This window comes from Littorina saxatilis, linkage group LG2 (genome assembly GCF_037325665.1).
Source record: "Littorina saxatilis isolate snail1 linkage group LG2, US_GU_Lsax_2.0, whole genome shotgun sequence".
NCBI classification, from domain to species: Eukaryota; Metazoa; Mollusca; class Gastropoda; order Littorinimorpha; family Littorinidae; genus Littorina; species Littorina saxatilis.
The window spans coordinates 42287564-42310401 of record NC_090246.1 but is presented as its reverse complement, the minus strand read 5'-3'; the positions used below and the strand labels follow the sequence as shown (position 1 = coordinate 42310401).

The following is a 22838-nucleotide window of genomic DNA, read 5'->3' as shown; positions in this document are numbered from 1 at the left end:
CGGGCCTGCTGCCTTCTTAGCATTAGACTTCTTGAGCTGTTTCACAACATCCTCCTCAGTCACAGACATGATTTCGCCCTGCTCATTCATAGGAGTGTTCACGAGTCGATCGGTCAGTTCAGTCCTGGTCTGGCTGAAATCATGCCTGTCAAACCGTTTGTAAAACGCATTGAGATCGTTCACATCATAGTCACTTGGAACAGAGCCACCCTTGCCACTACCCTTCTTACCCGTGTACCCACTCATCATCTTCATACCCTCCCACACCCTCTTCATATTGTTGTCCTTGAAATTTTCTTCTATTTTCTCTTTATATTGTCTCTTCCCTTCCTGTATCACAGTATTCAGTTTCTTCTGTATGTTCTGTCGTTTTTCTTTGTCCTGAAAGTTCATTTTCTTCTCATTTATGACAGCCTTGATGTCCTTAGTAATCCATGGTTTATTGTTCGCGTACACCTTCACAGTCTTTTTTGGGATGGCCACTTCCTCACAAAACGAAATATAATCCGTTACAACATCGGTGAGTTCATCAATATCAGCAGACGTTTCAGTGAACACACTCCAGTCAGTACAATCCAAAGCCCCCCTCAGAGCATCAGTCGCGTCATCAGACCACACACACACTGTCTTCTTAACTGGTGGTACTCTTTGCACTAGAGGCATGTACTTCGGGATCAAATGCACTAGACAGTGATCGGATTTGCCTAAGGGGAGCAACTTGCGGCAGTTGTAAGCACCACGCACATTCGAGTAAAGCAAATCTAGCGTGCGATCACCGTGTGTAGTACAGGTAATGTGTTGTTCAAACTTGGGACCAAGTGACTTCTTCAAATCACAGTGATTGAAGTCTCCTGTGATGATATTAAGCGCATCAGGAGCACTTGTTTCGAGGTTGTGCACATGACTGGTGATGATGTCAGCAGCAGCGGCAGCATTTGCAGAAGGTGGAACGTACACGACAGAAACCATTACTTTGGTAAATTCTCTGGGCAAGTAGTACGGCCGTGCACTCACTGTAATAATTTCAGCGTCGGGAGTGCACTGTGTGTACTTGACTGTTGTGTTGTTTGGGTTGCACCACTGCTTGTTGATGTAGACGCAGACACCGCCCCCTTTCTTTTTGCCCGATTCGTTAGACCTGTCTCCTCTGTAGAGACTGAAACCGTCGGCTGCTACATGGTCGTCACTAATGGTGCTCTTCAGCCATGTTTCTGAAAAACACATTATGCTGCAGGTGTGGAAGACATCCATGTACTTTACAGTGGCAGAGAATTCGTCTGCTTTGTTGACGAGTGATTGTACATTGCCAGTGATGATAGTTGGCAAGACAGGCTTACATTTTCTCTTCTTGTTCCTTAGCCGTACTCCACCTCTCTTTCCACGTTTTCTTGGCTTCATCTCCGATGGGCGAGAACCACAGAATTGGTAGCAAAGTAAAGTTCAACGATTTTGGTCCTTTCCTGTACTGGAATGCGATCCATTCAGGCTTTAAAAGAATTCTAAGATGCTTGTCTCAAATTCTATCTGAAACAGAAAAGAAAATATCACTTTACAGGAAAAATATTAACAAATTAAATGTGGACACTTTTTATGGCCCACCCTGAATATGTCACTATGCATATGAGCACAGTTTAAAATTCACACAAGCATCAGAATATTTGCAGTACGAAAAAATGCATATGACAATGGAAAAGAAAACCATTATTCTGCTTCTGGACTTTTCACAGAGTTTGACAGGACAACATAACCAGTTCAGTTCCCAAATATAAATGCTTGCACTCCACACATCAGTTCACCTGTACCCATACACTGAAAATACTGAGGAAAGAGATCAGTATGGACTGCCAAATATGTCCAAAACATGCTAGCCATCTGAATACTGCTTCAAGCTATGTCTACCAGATGCACATGCTGCATAAAGTGACTGAACATGAATACCTTCAGTCCTGAACCTAAGGAATATCATTCATAAGTTCATGGTACCTTGTCCACATCTGTGCACCCTGCATCTTTATTATTGATGCATGAGTGAAGCTTATAAAGTCTTAAATGTTTCATCATCTCATCCACATTGCCATCTCTTGAGACGATACTTGCCGCTATGGCAGTAAGAGATGATTTCTCTGAAGATATATTAATATAGGCATCCTCTTCAATCCTTTTAATAGCGTTGATGAGCAGGTCTCTGAAGGTTGCATTGCTTAGGCGGGTGTTCCTCTCAGCGTCACAGCAGTCTCCCTCAACCAGTCCGTCTAAAACTGCAACTGCATCAGACTGGGCGTCACCGTTGTCAATTCAATGCTCACTGGCTGAAACAGAGAATGATAACATACAACTTAATGAATGCAGTCCCGTAATTTTAACATCAGGATACACAGCACAATGCATGTTTACTGCTCATCATGTAAAAACTAAAATGAACATGTTTTGTAAGTATGCAGGTTCCCAAACAGATGTCTACTATAACAGAAATCCCCATTCACAAATTCCTACTTCACTGCTTTAAGGAGATGCATTAATCTGTTGGGCTTCAAGGTCCACTGATAACACGGTTTTACTGTGATTGGTATGTTGGTATTCCATGTAATACTATAATAACTTACATTTTTATTTTATTAGGGTAGGTGTTTCAGTTAGCCTAGATATATATTATTATGATAATAATTATGAACCACACACGCACACGCGCAGATATATATATGAAGTCTTACCTTTCAAATGTGGCTTGTTGTGCTTCTTGGTGACATGTCTTCTGAAACCGCTGATAGAGGCATAACTATTAACTGTTGGTGCAATCGGGACACTTGAAATTCTTCGCAGACGAACGTTGACGCTTTGCAGGAGGCGGAAGAATCGTTTCGCTTGCGATTTCGTCACTTTCAGGTTCGGAACCGCTTTCACATCATCCTCCGTAAATTCTCCAAAAATGTACTCCAGTGGCAAGTCGTCCCACTTCAGAAAATCCTCTTTTGTCGACATCCTTTATCCCACAACAAGCGCTAAAATGTAAACAGGAAGCCGAACAGAATCGGTTAAGTTGTATCTCCGGCAGAGAAGAGCTCTGCAAGGGACGGTATTACACTACCGCGGACCGCCGCGGACAGTTCGTGGCATACGCAGTTACCTTTTCCTGCGGTAGGCGACCATCCTCGCAGGCGCAGTGAAGGAGTTTCCTATCTATCTAATATAGGTCTATGGTTCTAGTTAAATTAAAAACCAAGATTAAAAAACATTTGTTATATAAGCATTTGATGGACTCTTTTCATTCATAGCCACATAAAGTGCTCACAGATCATGTTCCTTGACAATTCCAGGGATGTTGTTACAAATTCACACCTATAGCTCTTCAGAATCAATAGGACATTTGACCGCTTTCAGAAATTCCAATAGGACATAATTTTGTGCAAAGCACTGTCCATGGAATGGCTCCAAAAACATGTGCACACACACATGCTTTGACACACACACACATATATATTTTTGCATACATTGTTTTATTAATTTAGTTCCAAATAGGACACACACAAAAAGAAACAAACATCTAAAAAGCAACCAAAACCTTCAGCACTCTTTTTGTGATTCACTCACTCACGGTCTCACAAACTGCATGTGCATGATTTGACTAGAAAATGAAATACTGAGAAAAAAAAGTGTCCGTTTCAACGCAGATTCGACAAAGCAGTATGGTCTCTTTGCTGTCAAGATCTTAAAGGGCAGCTGTCGGGTTGTGGCTCTCAAAATCTGTTCCTTAGAATGAGTTATCATGTAACTGAAACTATACTTAAAAGTTACTTGGTGATTTTGACAGCTTGATAACACAAGTCCGAAGACTTTAGACATGCTACAATGTCTTTAATCGAAGAAAGTTTGCATTCTTGGCCGAGTCAATGCAGCCCGCTCGAAAATTACTTCCCTTGGACGCGTGACGTCAGCCGCGGAATCGGCCGGGTGGAACGGTGCTCTCTTTATGCCGTGTAATGGGCGCAATCAGGTTGTCTAGTCAAGCCCTCAAGCATACTTCACGGGTAGGTGAAGAGAAACTTAGGATGGGGTGACTTCTCCCAGGCCAAAATTTCGCAGTAAAAAACGGAGTTCATAACATGTCTTCTGTCCCCCTCCTGCTTTTGTTCCACTTGAACCCTGTTTTTGTTCAACTTATTGGCAGATATTGTCACGCGTCGAGGAACACAGACACACACACACACACACACGTGTTATCACACATATACACACACACACACACACATACGTGTTATCACACACACACACACATACACACACACACACACACACGATAACCATCACAAACACAGTTTGACAAATTCATCTTTGATTTTTTGCGGCCGAACCCCCCTCCCCCATTTTCCACACTAGATCCACTGTTTCATCTTTGTCTCCGTCTCTCTTCCCTTTATCTTATCTCGTCTATCTACTTGAGTGAGTAACTGAAGATGTATTATCATCATCTCTTTCCTAGATTTTCCCACCGACAGAGTTGGCTTTTGTCTTGAATTCAGTACCTCACACGTACACGGTAATTGGTGTGACACCTCAAGCGGACCTTCTTCATAAGTGTACAGTGTCTGCTGACAAGGGACACGAGGGTCTGTGGTTGAGCAACTTTATGGTTTAACCGGGTGGACTGGAGGAGTAGCAACAGCATGTGAACCACTTTAGAAATGACTTGTAAAGGTTGCAGTCGGTCAGATCAAAGAAGAGAAAATGTGAACGTGGGTCTTGAGAAGATATTACCATCATAATACTTTACTTTGTGCAAGAATCAATCACGCGTACAGCATTACAGATGTCCAGCTGTAGTCTACATTGTACTGTAAACTTCACAGCGGCCTTATCGGCTTCCTCGAGTGACGTCACAGCAAGGCTAACGCTGCGGCGTCTTTCTTGTGCTGACAGAGTTGTCGGTCGCGGATTTTGAGTCGTTTCGGCCTGCCAACTGCTTCGTTTTTTTGCGGATTGTGAGAACTAGCAGAAAGTTTCACGCATTTTAATGGTTTCAAACTAATGATGAAAGTGTCTTCTTCTGGACCAAATCAACAGTCTTTAGTTGAATCAACTCGGAAAACTCTTAAACGCGTTTTTGCACGCGACTCCGCGCATTTTTGAGACCAGGCAACTTGACAGCTGCCCTTCAAACCAACCAAAAAGGGTCAGCCATGAATAGTTAAAAGACCATTTCTGCGAATTTCCTGCTGGGCGACACCATGTCCTGTACAAAAGACAACATTTCTCTTTTCGTGGTTGTGTCAGTTTCAGCGCCGACACTGTCATTGGCGACCGGCACGGTTGGCCTAGTGGTAAGGCGTCCGCCCCGTAATCGGGAGGTCGTGGGTTCGAACCCCGGCCAGGTCATATCTAAGCCTTTAAAATTGGCAATCTAGTGGCTGCTCCGCCTGGCTTCGGGCATTATGGGGTTATAAGTGCTAGGACTGGTTGGTCCGGTGTCAGAATAATGTGACTGGGTGAGACATGAAGCCTGTGCTGCGACTTCTGTCTTGTGTGTGGCGCACGTTATATGTCAAAGCAGCACTGCCCTGATATGGCCCTTCGTGGTCGGCTGGGCGTTAAGCAAACAAACAAACAAACTGTCATTGGCACTGTCATTTTCAAGAATGACGCTAGCCGCGTTTTCACCTGTTTTTGACCCAAACGTAGCACAGGATGCCGTTGAAAAGCCAAAGTTCTTCAGCATCAATAGGACAAATGTCCTGAGTTCTTCAGCATCAATAGGACAAATGTCCTGAGTTCTTCAGCATCATTAGGACATTTGACCGCTTTCAGAAAGTGTAATAGGACATTATGAATTTGCGCCAAACAGCTTATAACACATTCCATGGAATTGTTCCAAAGTCATGCGCCCACACACACACACACCCACGCACGCCCGCAGTAGAACACACACATAATATAGTAAATACATCAAAACAGTGTGCATATAATGTATTTGTTTAGTTTCAAAGAAACCACAAAAAAGAAACCAACATGAACAACTTCAGAGCTCTTACTTTGATTACAAACTGCATGATTTGGATAAAAGTTGAAAAACAAAATGATCGGTTTGATCTAATGCTGATCTTTTGCAGGCTTTAGGGTTTTTTTCAGCGGCATAATTCAGTGCTTCGTCTCGTATCGAAAACAAAAGCAGACGACAAATTTAGTCAGTTGGAGTTGTCTCCCGTACTCCTGTAGCATGCACTGATCTAAAAATAATCCACTATTTTTAGATCAGTGCGCTGCACCGAGACGGTTTTACCCAAACGGCGCATACCGCAAACGGTTCGGGAATTCCTGACAAAAGAAAAGATCCGCACGCGGCACTGGCAACTTCAGTGTCAGCTGAACACGAGAGCGCTCGAGCGTTCGGTCTTTTAGAAGATTTGTATCTTGAAATGAAAATTAACGAATATCACGCTGTCCGAAGGAATGGAGTACATATCGGACAATGACCACGCTCAGGCTAAAACGATAGGACATATATATCTGACCGACATGCGGCAATGTGAATCGGACATTTGGGGATTTTCATCGTTATATGTCCGATGCCTAACGACATCCCTGCATGCACCCCCGGCGGGTTAGGGGGAAGAATTTACCCGATGCTCCCCAGCATGTCGTAAGAGGCGACTAACGGATTCTGTTTCTCCTTTTACCCTTGTTCAGTGTTTCTTGTATAGAATATAGTCAATTTTTGTAAAGATTTTAGTCAAGCAGTATGTAAGAAATTTTAAGTCCTTTGTACTGGAAACTTGCATTCTCCCAGTAAGGTAATATATTGTACTACGTTGCAAGCCCCTGGAGCAAATTTTTGATTAGTGCTTTTGTGAACAAGAAACAATTGACAAGTGGCTCTATCCCATCTCCCCCCTTTCCCCGTCGCGATATAACCTTCGTGGTTGAAAACGACGTTAAACACCAAATAAAGAAAAGAAAGATCCCTGCATGCGGCTATATGAATCGGACATTTGAGCCTTTCAATCGGTCTATGTCTGATGGCGATGTCCTACGCCTAACGGCATCCCTGCGATTCTCATTATGTATACGTGTCATGTCACGAGAAACAGTTTTTGGCTCACGTAAGTGTAGCCTATGCGATGCTAACTTTTGTCTGTCTGTGCGTGCGTGCGTGCGTATGTATGTATGTATGTATGTATGTATGTCTGTGGTAGAAACTTTAACATTTGAAGACGTCACATTATGGCGTAAGAGGGTTAGACGTCACGCGAAGGAATTACTGAAAGTCTCGGTCATTGTTATTTTGAGCGGGCCGAGACTAGTTGGCAGTCGTGTCCCTGTAAGTAGGCTACATGCAGACAAACAGATCTAGATCTAGTGTCTCGCTTTCTTGCACAGTGTCACCTATGCTTACTGTGTGTGTGTGTATGTGTGACGGAGTGATTGAGTTTGTGTTACTGTTTGTCGATTTCTTACGTGAGCCTTGAAGGCTTCGCCTCTTGTTCACTTATGCAACAATGCATCCCACAAAAAATAATAATTTCTTCCTGATCAAACTTTTTAATATCCCACTTTGTTCGTATTAACATATTTGTCTGCAAAAGATACAAATAAGGCTTGAGTGAAATTTGATCTCAAAATTAGCTAAACATCTGGGTTTTTTGTGAAAAACCAAATCCTTTATCCACAAAAATAGGGAGTCGAAGCAGCACAAAATTAAGCAATGTGAAGAACCTTAATAAGAATTTTTTTTCTTCTAATCATAAAACCCTTTGTTGGAGAAAAAAAGCATATATGTAAATGTTTCTTGTGACAATACCAGCATCACGTGTTGTGACTTGTAACGAAAAACATCTGAAATTATCCCGAGCCATTATTACACGCAATAGTGGGCTTTTGTTTTGTTTAACTTCTTGATCAGAAACATTTTAGATCAAAAGAAGCAGTAAATTGAATAAAGTAATGGATTTACAAGGATGTACTGTTTCTTGTGACATGTAATTTTGGTGTGACGCGATCACACTGAACTCAGGCTGCCATTTCGCTCTTCTTCCCGGATGTCGTTTTTTTGCACAGACTACATACTTATACGGTTAATGTAAATCAAAATGTCATTCTTGCCGTTAGAAAACGAAAGTAAAATATAGTAACAGCAGTGCTGTTTCTCGTGACATTTGTGACGTGAATTTTGTGACACACAAACAAGTTTTAATCATGAAATCATCGTGTCCATTGACTGCCATCCTACCCCCTGTTACGAGGAGTAGTTCTGAAGCAACTCATTCTGGGTTGCCTGATTTTGATTACTTTGGGCAAAGAAGAAAAGGGACAGTGGCTGAGTGTGACGTGAACAGTCACAAAAAACTGTACACTTCCAAGTGTTAATTTCATAACTTTAACATATGTTTTAAACAAACGAGTGTTCCATAACGTAGAAGCAACTTTATTCAACATGTTTCATTACTTCAAATAAAAAGAAAACAATTATTTTGTTATCAAATGTAAGCTTTTCTGATCACACCCAAAAAAAGTGGAGGAAAAACAGCAAAAATTGGGGGTAAATTTACGTTTGAAATCCAATAAAAAAAATACTAATACATTAGTATTTGCTACAAACCTTTGGTATCATTACATTCAAACATTTCAGATTACAATGAAAGCAGCTTGATTGGTATTTTTTCACAAATAAACTACGTGTGGATATTTTAAAAATGTCATATGACAGGGAACACCTTTTGGGAGTTGCCCATTTATAATATAGCCATATGATATTACCTGCTGTTCAGACTTGGTCGTGTACAGGCGTTTTCTTCCACACGAGATTACGTTGATTGTCTAACGAAGCCATCAGGCTGAGTTAGACATCAGCTAAACGAGTGTGGAAGAAAACTGTCACACGACCAAGTCTGAATGAAGTGGATTCACGAAGCGCGGCCCGTTGTGCAGCGTTGCGATTTATACGACGCGCGGCGCTTCGAGGAGCGCTGCAGTTGTCGACGCGCGATGTATTCTGCTGTTACATTTACTTCACAATCCCAAAGTTTACAACAGTTACATCTATCTGATCTATTTGAGAAACAAAACAAAAAACAGAGCATCATTCTCCCTCTCTCATACACTCTTTCACCTGCATTCACCATGATAGCAACTTAAGCTTGTAACTGTAGCTATTTGGTCCCACTGCCTCAAGCACAGCGATTTTTTATGAAAATGCTGCAACTTTCACCACTTTGTTTATATCTCTGGTGACTTTTTTATTATGAAAATAAAGAATGATATATTCTTACTTGTTCTGTGCTGTTGGTTTTTTCAGTATTTACGTTTACATGTCACATTTATCCAACTGGCACGCTTTTTATCGCTATGACTAAGTGACGTGCCAGTTAAGTCTGCTGTGCTGAACTTGGTTTTGATGTTCGAAGACCTGTTTTTCGTAATTGTTGTTTCGCATTCACATTTCCATACCACCCAAGCGCGTTGTTGCTTTTGTACCAAAATTGATTCCCAATTGTAACATTCATTTGTGTTGAAGTGTGCAAAATGGTGAATTTTTGCAACTATACTGTAAACAAACTGTTCTGAAAAGTTCCAGTACGTCAAAAAACTCATCAAAACGCCATGAAATTGTACACACTGTTTAGCAATTGTGTTATCAATACTCATGTCAAATTTAAAAGCAATACAATAAGCCATTCCAAAACAACAGGGTTTTTACCCACATAGCCCACAAGAAATGACGCCAAAACAGGCCTTTTACGGCTTCTGACGAGGCTGACACCAGTCTTCTTCAAAATGGCAAAACAACACTGCTAGGCACAACAGCTGAACCAAATTAATTTGTGTGGGTAGAAAATGAGTTGTTCTTCAATTTGCGATCAAAAACGGGGTCACTCTTGTTTATTTTGATTTTTTGTGTATTATAGTGTCTGCAAATTTGCCTTTGCGAAATTGATTAAATTACATATCTTATCCCAACTCACATAACGCAATTTACTTCAGTTTAGTGCTAGGACGCTGAATAGCATCGCCTTGGTAACAAGGGGAGGTCACCCTAAAAAAGAGCTACCTTGACCCCTTAACAGGACAAAGTCACGCGTGACTTCCTGACCTTGCCGCCATCTTAAAATCATTCACTCTTCAGCGGTCTGTGGCTACAGACGTGTTTTGATTTTGCTCCGGCTTTCAGCCGGTTTGTCTGACTTCTGCCTTTGTCAGACCCTGCCTTGGTACTTGCACACGGTCCCTCTGCTCCTACTGTGTGTTTGGGTGAGCTTTTTTGTCGTTTGTTATCTTTTTGTGACTTAGGTTTTGTCGAGTACTTAGCTTTGTTTACATTTTTTCCGTTCGCCATGTCGGATAAGGAAAAGAAGTAAAATGCTAAGTCAGTGGCCGAGCCTTCTCCCACGAAGAAGTCTGCTCCTACTGTGTGTTTGGGTGAGCTTTTTTGTCGTTTGTTATCGTTTTGTGACTTAGGTTTTGTCGAGTACTTAGCTTTGTTTACATTTTTTCCGTTCGCCATGTCGGATAAGGAAAAGAAGAAAAATGCTAAGTCAGTGGCCGAGCCTTCTCCCACGAAGAAGTCTTCTCGTAGTCTAAGAGTTCGGCAGGTCAAGCTTCGATTAAAGTCACTGACCCTTTGACTAAATCCTCGTTTGATGTTGCGATAGACTTGCCAAATTCTCCGGCTATGCCTAGTTTGCCTTCAGCTGCTTCACCGGTCTTGTCCTTTTCAGGTCCAGTTAGCGAGAAGCAGGATGTTTCTGCTATTTTGCACTCCTTGAGTGCTCAGATATCCTCTCTTTCAGCCGAGTTTTCATCTACCAAGGCTGAGATGTTGTCTTTGCCTTCCGGTGTGGGAGGTGTGCGTTCCCTTGCCAGGATGCGTGTTCCGCCTTCCTCCATCTTTACGTCTGCCGACGTACACGCCTCGTTTGATGGTAGCCGTGGTGTTTCCCTGCTGCGTTCCCAGGCCTCTTGGACTGACGACGATCAAGGTATTTATACTTCGCCAGTAACTGGGTTCTCCGGCCAAAACGAAGTGCGTGGTTTGGAGAGAGTAGCCACACCGGTACGTGTGCGCGAAAGCTTAGGCCCTCGGTCTACGTTGTTCCGATTGAGTGAACTTCTAGGTCGAGGGAAAAGCCCAGACACGCGTTCGGTCTCCGACCGAACAGGGGAAGTGCGTCCGCCGTCGCTCTCTGGAAGAGCAGTCGGTGCGGCAGCACAGCTTTCACAGCTTTCCCCGCTTCCGCCTTCCAGGCAGGAAGCAGTCCCTAGAGACGTGCCGCTTGGGTCTAAAATCCCTCGTGTGGCGTCTCTTCCGGGCGACGCTTCGTCGGACTATGGTAGTCACGGCGGAAGTGTCTTGCCTGACTTCACGGAAGTGAGGGACTACGAGGCGGATTTTGGCACTTCCGTCCAGGGTGACGAAGATGTCAACTTCCGCATACCGACTAAGCTTCCGCAAGCTCTGGCTTTAGCGGAGGAAGTGGCTTCTCGGTATTTTGAGGAGGGGGTGACATTCCCCGCTTTCGCCCTCTGGGCAGGAAAGCAGTCCCTAGGGACACACTGCTTGGGTGTCGCATCCCTCGTGTGTCGTCCCTTCTGGGTGACGCTTCGCCTGACTATTGTAGTCAGGGCGGAAGTTCGTTGCCTGGTTGCACGGATGTGCGGGATTATGAGTCGGATTTTGGTGCTTTCGTTCAGGATGACGAAGATGCCAACTTCCGCGTACCGGTTGAACTTCCGCTAGCACTGGCTTTGGCGGCGGAAGTTGCTTCACGGTAGTTCGAGGAGGGTGCGGCAACACTTGTAGGTTTGTTTGCCCAACCTCCTTCCGCTTTGGGGGATTTCCGTTCTGCGAAGGACTAGAAACAGCAGTTCCGTTTTCGGGAATCCCCGTTGGTAGCGTTCGAGTTGTCTAAGCTACTGACTACTGGTCAGCATGGCGGTGCGTTTCACGCTGACCGCGGTTAACAGCTCACGGTCTGGCTCCTGGTTCAGCGCAGCCTTACCGTGCTTCTTTGTGTTTAGCCTCAGCTTTGCCTGCTGGTTTGGCTAAGAAGTTTACACTGCCGCATAATTCAGTCAATTTGATTGACTCGTTTGCCTTGCCTCGTTCCACTTTTCCGGTCACACCGGAACTTGCAGTCCTTCGGCAAGATGATACAGCAGAGACAGAGTAGTCCCGTTTTCGGAGAATTCTCTTTTGTCTTTGGAGTAACTGGCTTACGCTTGCTTGAGTTATCGTCTCTCTCTGAGACTTTGCAGAGATCTCTGTCGAGACCGTTCGTGTCGTCATTAGACCCATTCAGGTTTCGTGACGATGCGGTAGAGAAAGTTGTCACTATTCTGGTAGGGAAGACGGCTACAGTAGAACAGTACGTTATACTGAGTCCTCTTTCTTGTCTCTGAGGGAATAAGCACATGATCTTTTCAAGTTATCCTTTTTTTCGGAAACTTTGCAAAGATTTTTTATAGCGCTCTATCTTCTCTGCTCTTGTCAACTTCGAGTTTCGTCGTGTCGTACGGGAGAAGGTTGGCATGTCGCTTCTAGCCACTTTGGCTAAAGTCTATAAAGCGCTTTTCTTGGCACATTGCTTGGCTCAGGTTACAAACAAGAGGCGGATCTACTCCGCTCTTTGCTTTTTGTGGTTCATCAGGGGAGTGTTCGCACGTCTATGCTACGCTGCATCCCTCCCCATCTTCTGGGAGAAGCTGTGATCTGTTAAAACAATCTCAGCTTTTACGGGTTACGGAATTGCGCTTTCTCATCAGAGTCATAAGCTTTGGTTTCCGACAAGTCGCCAGAACATGTCCAAATTACGGGCTCACATTCTGACTAAAATTTTTTAGGCTCACTGAGCCACTGCTCGTAACCTCTCAGTCGGAACTTTTCCGGCTAAGCCTACCTCTTGAGGCAGTGGCTTCTGTCAGCGACTTTCGCTGCGCAGCACGAAGGACTCGCAGTAATTCCTTAGTTTCAGCTTTTCTTTCTAAGAGGTTACGGAAAGAACTAAAACACCATCATGTGGCTAAACCTAGGTTTGGCACAGACGTTTTTAGCATTGGGGTTGTTTTTCTTCCACACGCAAAAGACATACACCGTCGATTGGCTGGTACGCCCTTCACAGAGAAGGGTGGACAAGTTGCAAAGTCTGATTCGAACTCTGTCCTTGAAAAAGAAAGCGTCTGTACGTGTTCTGACCTCTCTTCTTGGCCAAATGGAATCGATGGCCACTCTTGTGCCCTTAGGCAGAGTCCACAAGCGGCCATTTCAGGCTGCCCTGAGTTCGCTGTGGAAGCCTTCTCTTCAGGGCTGGGAGACAGTAGTCTCTCTCGAAAGCTGGTTTCGGCACACAACGAGGCAGTGGCTGCTCCCCGGGATTTCACAGGGAGTGCCAATCTCGATGGCCCCCCCGGACGAGTTTCTGTTCACAGACGCGTCTATGGAGGGCTGGGGTGCCCATCTTTCTGTTCATACTGCGTCAGGTCTGTGGAACGAGACGCAGAGTGGGTGGCACATCAATGCCCTAGAGTTAGAGGCTGTTTTCCTGGGACTCCAATCGTTTCTGTCTATGGTCAGGAACAAACACATTCGGGTTCGCACAGACAACACGACCGTGGCGGCCTATATCAACAAACAGGGAGGCACTTTGTCTCTCACTCTTTCTGTCAGGTCAGGTCAGATTCTGGCCTGGGGCAGCCAGCACCTTATTCTGTCGTCAGCGAAGTACATCCCAGGCAAACTTAACGTTCTTGCGGACTACCTCAGTCGCCCGTCGTGTACGATGCACACGGGGTAGACTTTGACTCATCAGGTCCTACAACGTCTGTGGTGGCATTTCGGCAAGCCTACAGTCGATCTGTTTGCGACAAGATTCTCCCGCAGGCTTCAGGTCTTTGTCTCCCCCTTTCCAGACCCAGAGGCGTGGGAAACAAACGCCCTCGAAGTAGACTGGTCGCGTCTGATAGCCTATGCTTTCCCCCCGTTTCATTTCTTGGGAAACGTTCTCAGGAAGGCGGAGCTGGAACAGCCTTGCTTGGTGTTGGTGGCCCCTTGGTGGCCCAGCCAACATTGGTTCCTGGACCTCCTTCGCCTCGCAGACGGCCCTCCCTTCTTTCTAGGTCGCTGCGCCGTTCTGGCTCCTCAGACGCTGCTTTAGGCTTTGTCCAAAAGGCCCACAGGGAATCGACCAGCACTGTTTATGCATCACACTGGTCAGCTTGGACAAAGTGGTGCTCGGAGAATGGAGTTACTGCTACTTCACCTCGCTCTATGCATGTAGCAAATCATCTCTCGTGTTTGGCTGCTCAGGGCTTGGCTTCTTTGAGAGTCAGGCGCTCAGCCATTTCTTCTACTCTGAAGCAATTAGGGCATAGCATTAACCTGGGCGGTGTAATTGCTAGTGTTCTTAAGGGGGCAGCGATTGGTTTTGCGAAGGCTAAGTCCCCTCTTCCCGCGTGGGACTTATTTTTGGTACTCAAGTTTCTAGCCTCTTCGGATTTCGAACATTTAGCTTCAGCGAGCTTGCTAACTTGACTCGTAAAGCCTTGTTCCTCGTTCAGTGATCGCGCTAGGTATTTTTCAAACCGGTATGACGTCATGAGCTGGCTACAAGGCTCTCACGAAAATCGGTAAGCTTGCCAAGGCAACCAGTAAAAGACAAACAATGACTAACAATACATAAAATCAATGTCAGTGATATGCGGACGTTTTTTCTCCCCCCCCCCCCCCCCCCTCAAAAAAGCAACTGTCGCACAACTTGACAGTGACACATCAGCAGCCGCTGTGAGAGAGAGAGAGAGAGAGAGAGAGAGAGAGAGAGAGAGAGAGAGACAGAGAGAGACTTCCGAAATAAAATAGGAAAGCAAATAGTAATCACGCAACTGGAAGACTTACTCACTAGTTACTTACTGTTACAGTTTCACTTTCGCCTAGTCTTTGTTGTCAAAAAGTTTTCACGCGCAGAGCCAACAGCATTTCTATGACTTAGCGATTTTGAATGGTCTTCGAGAGATGAATGTTGAAAATTTCGACAACCTCTTGTGTAACCATTTTTTTGACGTGTTTTTTTGCAGTCAGTCTTCACAAAACATGAGAAAGTTCTCCCCCTCCCCCTCTGTCCGCAACCACAGAAACTCTTTGCACCATTTTTCCTGAAATCGTTTGACAGTGGAAGATGCCGATGTTGGTTTCTTTGCCGCCGCTTGAGACTCGGGCTCTGCAGATGTACTAGGCCGTGAAGTACTTTCACTTTCAGTTCCTTCATTCAAAGGCCTTTTTCTCACCTCTTGGGGGTAGAAAAGACAGTAAAGATCGTTGCTTCTTCATCGCAATCGACTCGCCTCACAATAATCAACTGTATGTAGACAAAGATCTAAGCTGGTGTGAGTACGTGATTTCCCGGTATGATGCTATGTCGGCTATAGTTAGACGCCGTCCCTTATAACATAAACTGAAAGATTTTACGATGGACCGGGAACCGAAAGAAATGGCGCGAAAAGTATGATGTCTGATTTTTGACGTCATGTTTGACACCTTGACATCAAGTGTCATCAATGGAGAAATAATCGCAACATTGTAGGCTAGCGCTGTCACAACAAGCCATCCAAATCTCTCTCTCTCTCTCTCTCTCTCTCTCTCTCTCTCTCTCTCTCTCTCTCTCTCTCTCTCTCTCTCTCTCGTACTGACAAACGATTTTTGTAATTACTACTTTTTTTTTTACCGGTCAAACCAAATAACAATCGGTACGTCTGACCGACATCCACTTTTTTTTCCGGTATTGGCGAATCTTAACCGGTAAAATACCGGAAATTACCGGTAAACGCGATCCCTGTCGTTTTGTTAGCCTCTGCCCGTAGAGGCAGTGAGGTGCACGCTCTTTCAGGCCTGGCTAAGGATATTTCTTTTGAGAGCGATGGCTCTGTTGTTTTAAGATTTCGGCCGGAGTTCCTTGCCAAAAACCAAAAACCTGGTCTGTCCTCCTGTTATTCGCATTCCTCCTTTAAGTAGGATTCTTGCGTCTGGTGACCCTGATATGGTCAATTGTCCTGTTCATACTCTTACCAGCTACTTATCCCGTACCACGCCTATTTAGGCCTAGGGACCAAAGACTGCTCTTCATCTCAATTAACACTGAAAGGAGCAAGGACGTGTCGCGGGTCACTTTGGTAAGATGGGTCTCTACGCTTATTAAACAAGCGTATGCGTGGTGGCACAGACAAGTTGGGATTGGGCATTCTGTCCTTACTATGACGTCGTCAAGAACTCATGAAGCCAGAGCCTGGGCTACTTCTCTGGCAGTCCTCCGCTCGGGCAGGCTGGCAGAGGTCCTAGACGCTGCCTATTGGAAATCGCAGGACGTCTTCATCAACTTTTACCTGCGAGATGTGGCCAGCACTCGTCATGATGGCAGTAGCTCCCTACCAGCCATTGTCGCTGCTGGACAAGTAGAATTTTGTTTTCCCACCTCCTTCATTAGCATTCTGCGTTATGTGAGTTGGGATAAGATATGTAATTTAATTGAAAATTTTAATCTAAATTTTAATTTGATTATATACTTACCCAACTCACATAGTGTATACCCGCCCTCCTGCCCCGCTTTTGGGGTTTTATGGGGGTTTTTTCCTAAAAAAGAGGGACATTTTTCTATGTTCGCTTTCGATTGAATGATTCTAAGATGGCGGCAAGGTCAGGAAGTCACGCGTGACTTTGTCCTGTTAAGGGGTCAAGGTAGCTCTTTTTTAGGGTGACCTCCCCTTGTTACCAAGGCGATGCTATTCAGCGTCCTAGCACTAAACTGAAGTAAATTGCGTTATGTGAGTTGGGTAAGTATATAATCAAATTAAAATTTAGATTAAAATTTTCAATTTTGGGGGGTGTCCTAGGTCTCCGGTACACTGCATAAAATCTAATTGATGAAAAATGAAACTCTTTGTTTCAAACGGTAGGGGTATGAATTACCTTTCTGGCAATATACTTGGTTTACAATACAGCTAAATGTATGTGTTCTACAGCTAAATGTATGTGTTTAGTTTTTTATGGCGATTAGTGTAGATTCAGAGCAACAGGCTTCGTGAGTGAGCCACTTTCCAAGGGCAGCTAAATTCGCGTATGGAAACAGTACTGTCTACTGGGATGCCGTTTTCAGTAATTTCAGCGTTGAAGTATTTGTAAAGAGAAAAAACGATAACAGCAGGAGAAATGAAAGTCGTGTGTGCATTTTTGGGCTTTTGGAGGGATGATTTCGAGTTTGACTCCGTTCTTGCCATGCTCCAAAGCGTGTAACATACAATCTTGCACACGTTTGCTTTAGTAGTGGCAAAGAAGGAAAGCGACTGTGACAAAGCTGTTTGAGTCTTGGATTTTGCAAGTCGGATTCTTTCCACAGGGGTTCAGTTTAGTTTGTACTAAAGCACACATGTACTGGAGATACGATACGCGTGTATACATTCTGATATCAAGGACCCAAGATTGACTTTGCATAAAGCCACAGTAAGCCTCCCGTAAACCATCACAGATACTGTCAGGCTTTTACACACAATACATGAGCTAGGACTAGGTGCAATATTTTTGGCCTACAAAGAAAATAGGCTCTGAGATAGCACGCCAACTTTTTTTCCCCATTCTAATTTTATTCACCTTTTTATTTTGTTGCGTGGGATGGTGATGTCAGCTAATGTCTGTTTCATGCCAAGACAAGTTGTCGTCTTTGTTATGGGTCGGGATGAAAATAATGTGATCAGCTAATGTTCATTTGTGTCAAGTAGGCATAAATTGTGTGTCAACACAGACACAGACACAGATATTACCTGCTCCATATTTTGTCAATGTATTTTATGGACCCCAACAACAGTGATATCGTGGAAGTCTACTATATTTAAGGCTGACTAGTGCTTCTGTGAAAAGAAGACCCAGTGAGTCAAGCATAGGTTCAGAGCTATTATTGCAAGAAAACTAAATTTAAGTCTTCTTCTTCTTCTTTACACTTGGAGTCCAGCTCTGTTTACTAAATTTAGTAAATCAGACTATCATTTGGTTTTCAGGTCTGTTATGTTTGCGTGTGTCATCGGCTCTTTACAATGGCCTTCAAGTGCGAGGCATGGCTGCTTCTGTGGACAAGGCAATGCTGAGCAAGTTGAGGAAACGGACAGGGATTTCCTTCATCAACTGCAAAAAAGCACTGGAACAGTTTGAAAATGACTTAGAAAAGGTAAGACGATTCATTAATACTTTTATAATATACATGGTCATTATGTACGATTACTATGTACCATTACATAAATTTGGAGAGAAAAAAACCCACACAATATGCAGGTGTTTTAGCTGCAACTTTAAGTTTTAAAAATTCTGAACCAAGGAATGTGCATACTTCATGACTTTCTTGCTAACATTCACTGACTGCTCTCACTCTCAATCATACTTGTCAAACCCACCAGGAAACATGTGATACTGCTCTCACTCTCAATCATACTTGTCAAACCCACCAGGAAACATGTGATACTGCTATCACTCTCAATCATACTTGTCAAACCCACCAGGAAACATGTGATAGGATCCAGCTCACCTTTAACTTTCTCTTGTTCCAGGCATTGAATCCAAGGAATGAATAATATAATGATAAAAAAAAAAAGACAAAAAAAGTGACTGAATGGTAAAAGTTATTTCTTGAAAAAAGCAGCCAGTGAACTCCCACTCCCATTTCCATTGGTTAACCACACCTTTTTCGTCATAATCCTGGCCGCGTCGAACAATGTTTGATACCGAAGACATAAATTTGTCTTTCAAATTTAACACAAGAGACGCGTATTTGTACCGGCACGGTTGGCCTAGTGGTAAGGCATCCGCCCCGTGATCGGGAGATCGTGGGTTCGAACCCCGGCCGGGTCATACCTAAGACTTTAAAATTGGCAATCTAGTGGCTGCTCCGCCTGGCGTCTGGCATTATGGGGTTAGAGCTAGGACTGGTTGGTCCGGTGTCAGAATAATGTGACTGGGTGAGACATGAAGCCTGTGCTGCGACTTCTGTCTTGTGTGTGGCGCACGTTATATGCCAAAGCAGCACCGCCCTGATATGGCCCTTCGTGTTCGGCTGGGCGTTAAGCAAACAAACAAACAAACGCGTATTTGTCTCGGACAAGTAAACCACATCCAGCGGATGTTGCGCGAACGTCTGTTTCATATCAAGTGGGACAGCCAAGATCACAAAAGCTGAAGTCAACCGTCAGTTCCGGATAGTGGCTTGTGCCATTTGAAGACACCCGACCATTTGAGAATAAAAACCTCATACGATTTTTGAGGGTATTTTTTTCTGTTGAATTTTTTTTTTTCCCCTGAAACGACTCACGAAAACCGCTGAAATTAGCGGATCCGCGGACCATTCCCATGCCTGAATACATGTATTACAACAGTTTTTGTTGTTTTTGTTAGTTTTATTTTGTTGCTGTCCTAACACCTCTTCCTTGTGCTGGTGTGCTCTCACACCGCCCCGTCCAGGCTCAACTGCTCCGACCACATCTGAATTTCATTCCGCTGCCAGACTTACCGATTTACAGACGTTCCAGGGAGGGATGTCGGGTCGCTGCGGTGGGCTACCCTCTGAAGATGACACTGCACCGCCGAGTCACTTCGACGGTGTTCAGTAGTGGTGCTGTTCCGAGCCAACAGACGCGGCCCACTATCTACTATGCCCCCTACTAACAACATTAACTGTTAAGTCGCGGAGCCAGACTGAGTGAGCGTCCCCTCCAGAGAGCAGACCGCCACTACGTCCCACCCCCCCCCAGAACGTCACAAGTTGAAGACTGACAGCAGAACTACTTTTCAGGGAAGGAAGGAACAGGAACACTGAGACCATGGTCACCATGAGAGCTCCAGGCATGAAAGGCCACAAGAGCCAGGACAATTTATAATTTTGGATGATTAATGAAATGAGGATGATTATAATGATGATGCTATGGATTTCCAATTTGGTTTGAGACTACATGACAGGGCAGCACTCTACGCTTACTTTTATAATATATCCTGGCGTCAACCAGGCCCGAGAACTGCTGCACCTGCGGTGTTGGTCAGGAAAACAGAACCTGAGCACCCTCAAATTCGCATTCGTGAAGTGAATGACACTCGGCTGTGTGAACCCAGCCTTCCCATAGGAACCATAGCACTTCCACTCTGGGTAGGAGCCGGCCGTAGCCCGAAAAACCCACATGACTGATGAGATTCGAACCCACGACCTCCCAGCCCGCAGCCCGATACGCTAACCACTGTGCTACAGGGGCCGGTTGTATTTCAACTGTTTTTTGTATCAACTAAAAAACTTCACACTTGTTTTATAATAGGATGCATACAAATATGAAAGGGCATATATATATGGCCCAAAGTCAGAATAGGTGTCCATTTTTGTGACATACAAAATCAATTTTAACAAGAAGGGCAAAGCCCATACGACTCACATGCTTTACACATTTTTCCTACCAAAATACATGTGACCTTGACCCAAGGTCAAGGTCATCCAAGGTCATGCAACACAAAGCTGTTAATTCAAGACATAGGAAGTACAATGGTGCTTATTGGCTCTTTCTACCATGAGATATGGTCACTTTTAGTGGTTCACTACCTTATTTTGGTCACATTTCATAAGGGTCAAAGTGACCTTGACCTTGATCATATGTGACCAAATGTGTCATGATGAAAGCATAACATGTGCCCCACATAATTTTTAAGTTTGAAACAGTTATCTTCCATAGTTCAGGGTCAAGGTCACTTCAAAATATGTATACAATCCAACTTTGAAGAGCTCCTGTGACCTTGACCTTGAAGCAAGGTAAACCAAACTGGTATCAAAAGATGGGGCTTACTTTGCCCTATATATCATATATAGGTGAGGTATTGAATCTCAAAAACTTCAGAGAAAATGGGAAAAATGTGAAAAATAGCTGTTTTTTAGGCAACATTTATGGCCCCTGCGACCTTGACCTTGAAGCAAGGTCAAGATGCTATGTATGTTTTTTGGGGCCTTGTCATCATACACCATCTTGCCAAATTTGGTACTGATAGACTGAATAGTGTCCAAGAAATATCCAACGTTAAAGTTTTCCGGACGGACGACTCGGGTGAGTACATAGACTCACTTTTGCTTCGCATGTGAGTCAAAAATGAACATTTTCTTTGTTTTGAAAATAGACATGTATTTTAGAGCATAAATACGCAAGGAACACCTATGATTTAAGAAAACTCATTTGTTTGATCACTTCACAGATTCAGGTTTAAAAGTTTGCAGGAGTTCATAACTTCACACCGTCACAAAATTTAGACTTGTTAAATCATTGTTGCTACATGTATTGGGTCTGTTTTAGACATCTGAGCAAATTGCTACAGCAAATTACTTTGCATTTCAAGCAAGTTAAACTTGTTTTTGCCACGCATGATGCAGATGTGAACTCCATTAATGGGAAGTTCATAACTTCACATAATTTACTTTTATTGGTAAAATAAATTTAATTTATACAGGCAGGAAAAAATGTGTTTTGTTTTTTAATCTGAAAAAGGTGAGCTGGAACATGAAGGTAATTTTTGAAGATGAAGTGTGGAGAAGATTTTTTGGTTATCTGTATTATTTATAGAAATTAATATTGTCACAATTTTTTCACAGCAAATATTGGCATAAGTTATCATTAAATCTACAATTTTGCTGTTTTTGTGCAAAATGTGCTTGAAAAGTACCATCAAAAGGATTTCAATACACCAAAATGTTTGTCTGACTCAAAGAGTTGGCAGAAACTGAAAGTATTTTTAGAATGTCCTAGGAGTTCATAACTTCACACCGTGACATCACAAACTATGGCTAATTCAAACCAAAGTAAGAAAGTGCATATGCCATCTTATTTTCTCTCCAGCTACTCTTTGTAATCAACATACAACTAAGTAATAAAAGTAAAACATTTGTGAAAACAAACGATAACAAAAATCATAAAATGTGAGCGTGCGCATAACTTCACAAGAATTTTTGTTATGTTGGTCTCTAGTACAGTTACTGTATAATATATTTGCAAAACAATGACAAACTGAGAACACAGAGTTGTAGTATAGGCTAAAGCTGCACTTATATTACAAAATCAGATTTTAATTGCCAAAATAAAACAAATTGTTTGAAACTTGTGAAAGTTCATAACTTCACATCAATCACACATTTATACTAAAATAACTAACTAAAGTCTCTTGCAAATAATTCTAAACAAGGTTTTGTTACTTAAGGTATTAGAACACACCTGACAGTACGCTGGAGTAGCCTCCCTTCCCGGATTTAGAACGCGTTTCGTGTCGTAACAGATTATCCACTTATTAGCCATATCCGTATGCAAAATAATGAAATAAACATTAGGAAATGTCAGAAGTTTACAACTATCGACATTCTCTATCAGTGCAATAAAAAACAATCGTTAGAACTTGCATTTACGACATGTCGTGCGTGAGAACGTGTCACTGTAAACAAGCACTTCTTGCCTGGCTGAATACGAGTCAATCTAAAACAGACAAGTAATGGAAAGCAGTCTGCGGATAAACATAACAAACTGCTGATGAAAAAGTGTGTTCGTCCCTGCTCTGGATAAAAGACATTGGACTGATGACAACGTGGCAGCGTTCACGCGAACAGATTTTTTTTAGATTATCGCTTCTACATTTTATTGCACGTACTTGGGGCAGATCCAGAATTTCACACTGGAAGATGACAAATTGTTCCACATGTTCTTTGCCGACAGAAATCACGATGGGACAAGATGCAGATTGTGTTGAAGAGATGTTTGCAGATTATCGCATCTACATTTTATTGCTCAGATCAATGCACGAAGTTGGGGTAGATCTGAAT

At 43.4% G+C, this 22838-nt stretch overlaps 1 protein-coding gene across 1 annotated transcript in view; it reads left to right on the top strand.

The window, feature by feature from the left end:
• LOC138959035 (elongation factor Ts, mitochondrial-like) overlaps positions 1–22838 on the top strand; it is a 39969-nt gene that overhangs the window by 5484 nt on the left and 11647 nt on the right. The window contains exon 2 of the mRNA XM_070330398.1: positions 18019–18185. Coding sequence (XP_070186499.1) covers positions 18019–18185 — 167 coding nt within the window. The remainder of the gene's footprint in view (positions 1–18018; positions 18186–22838) is intronic.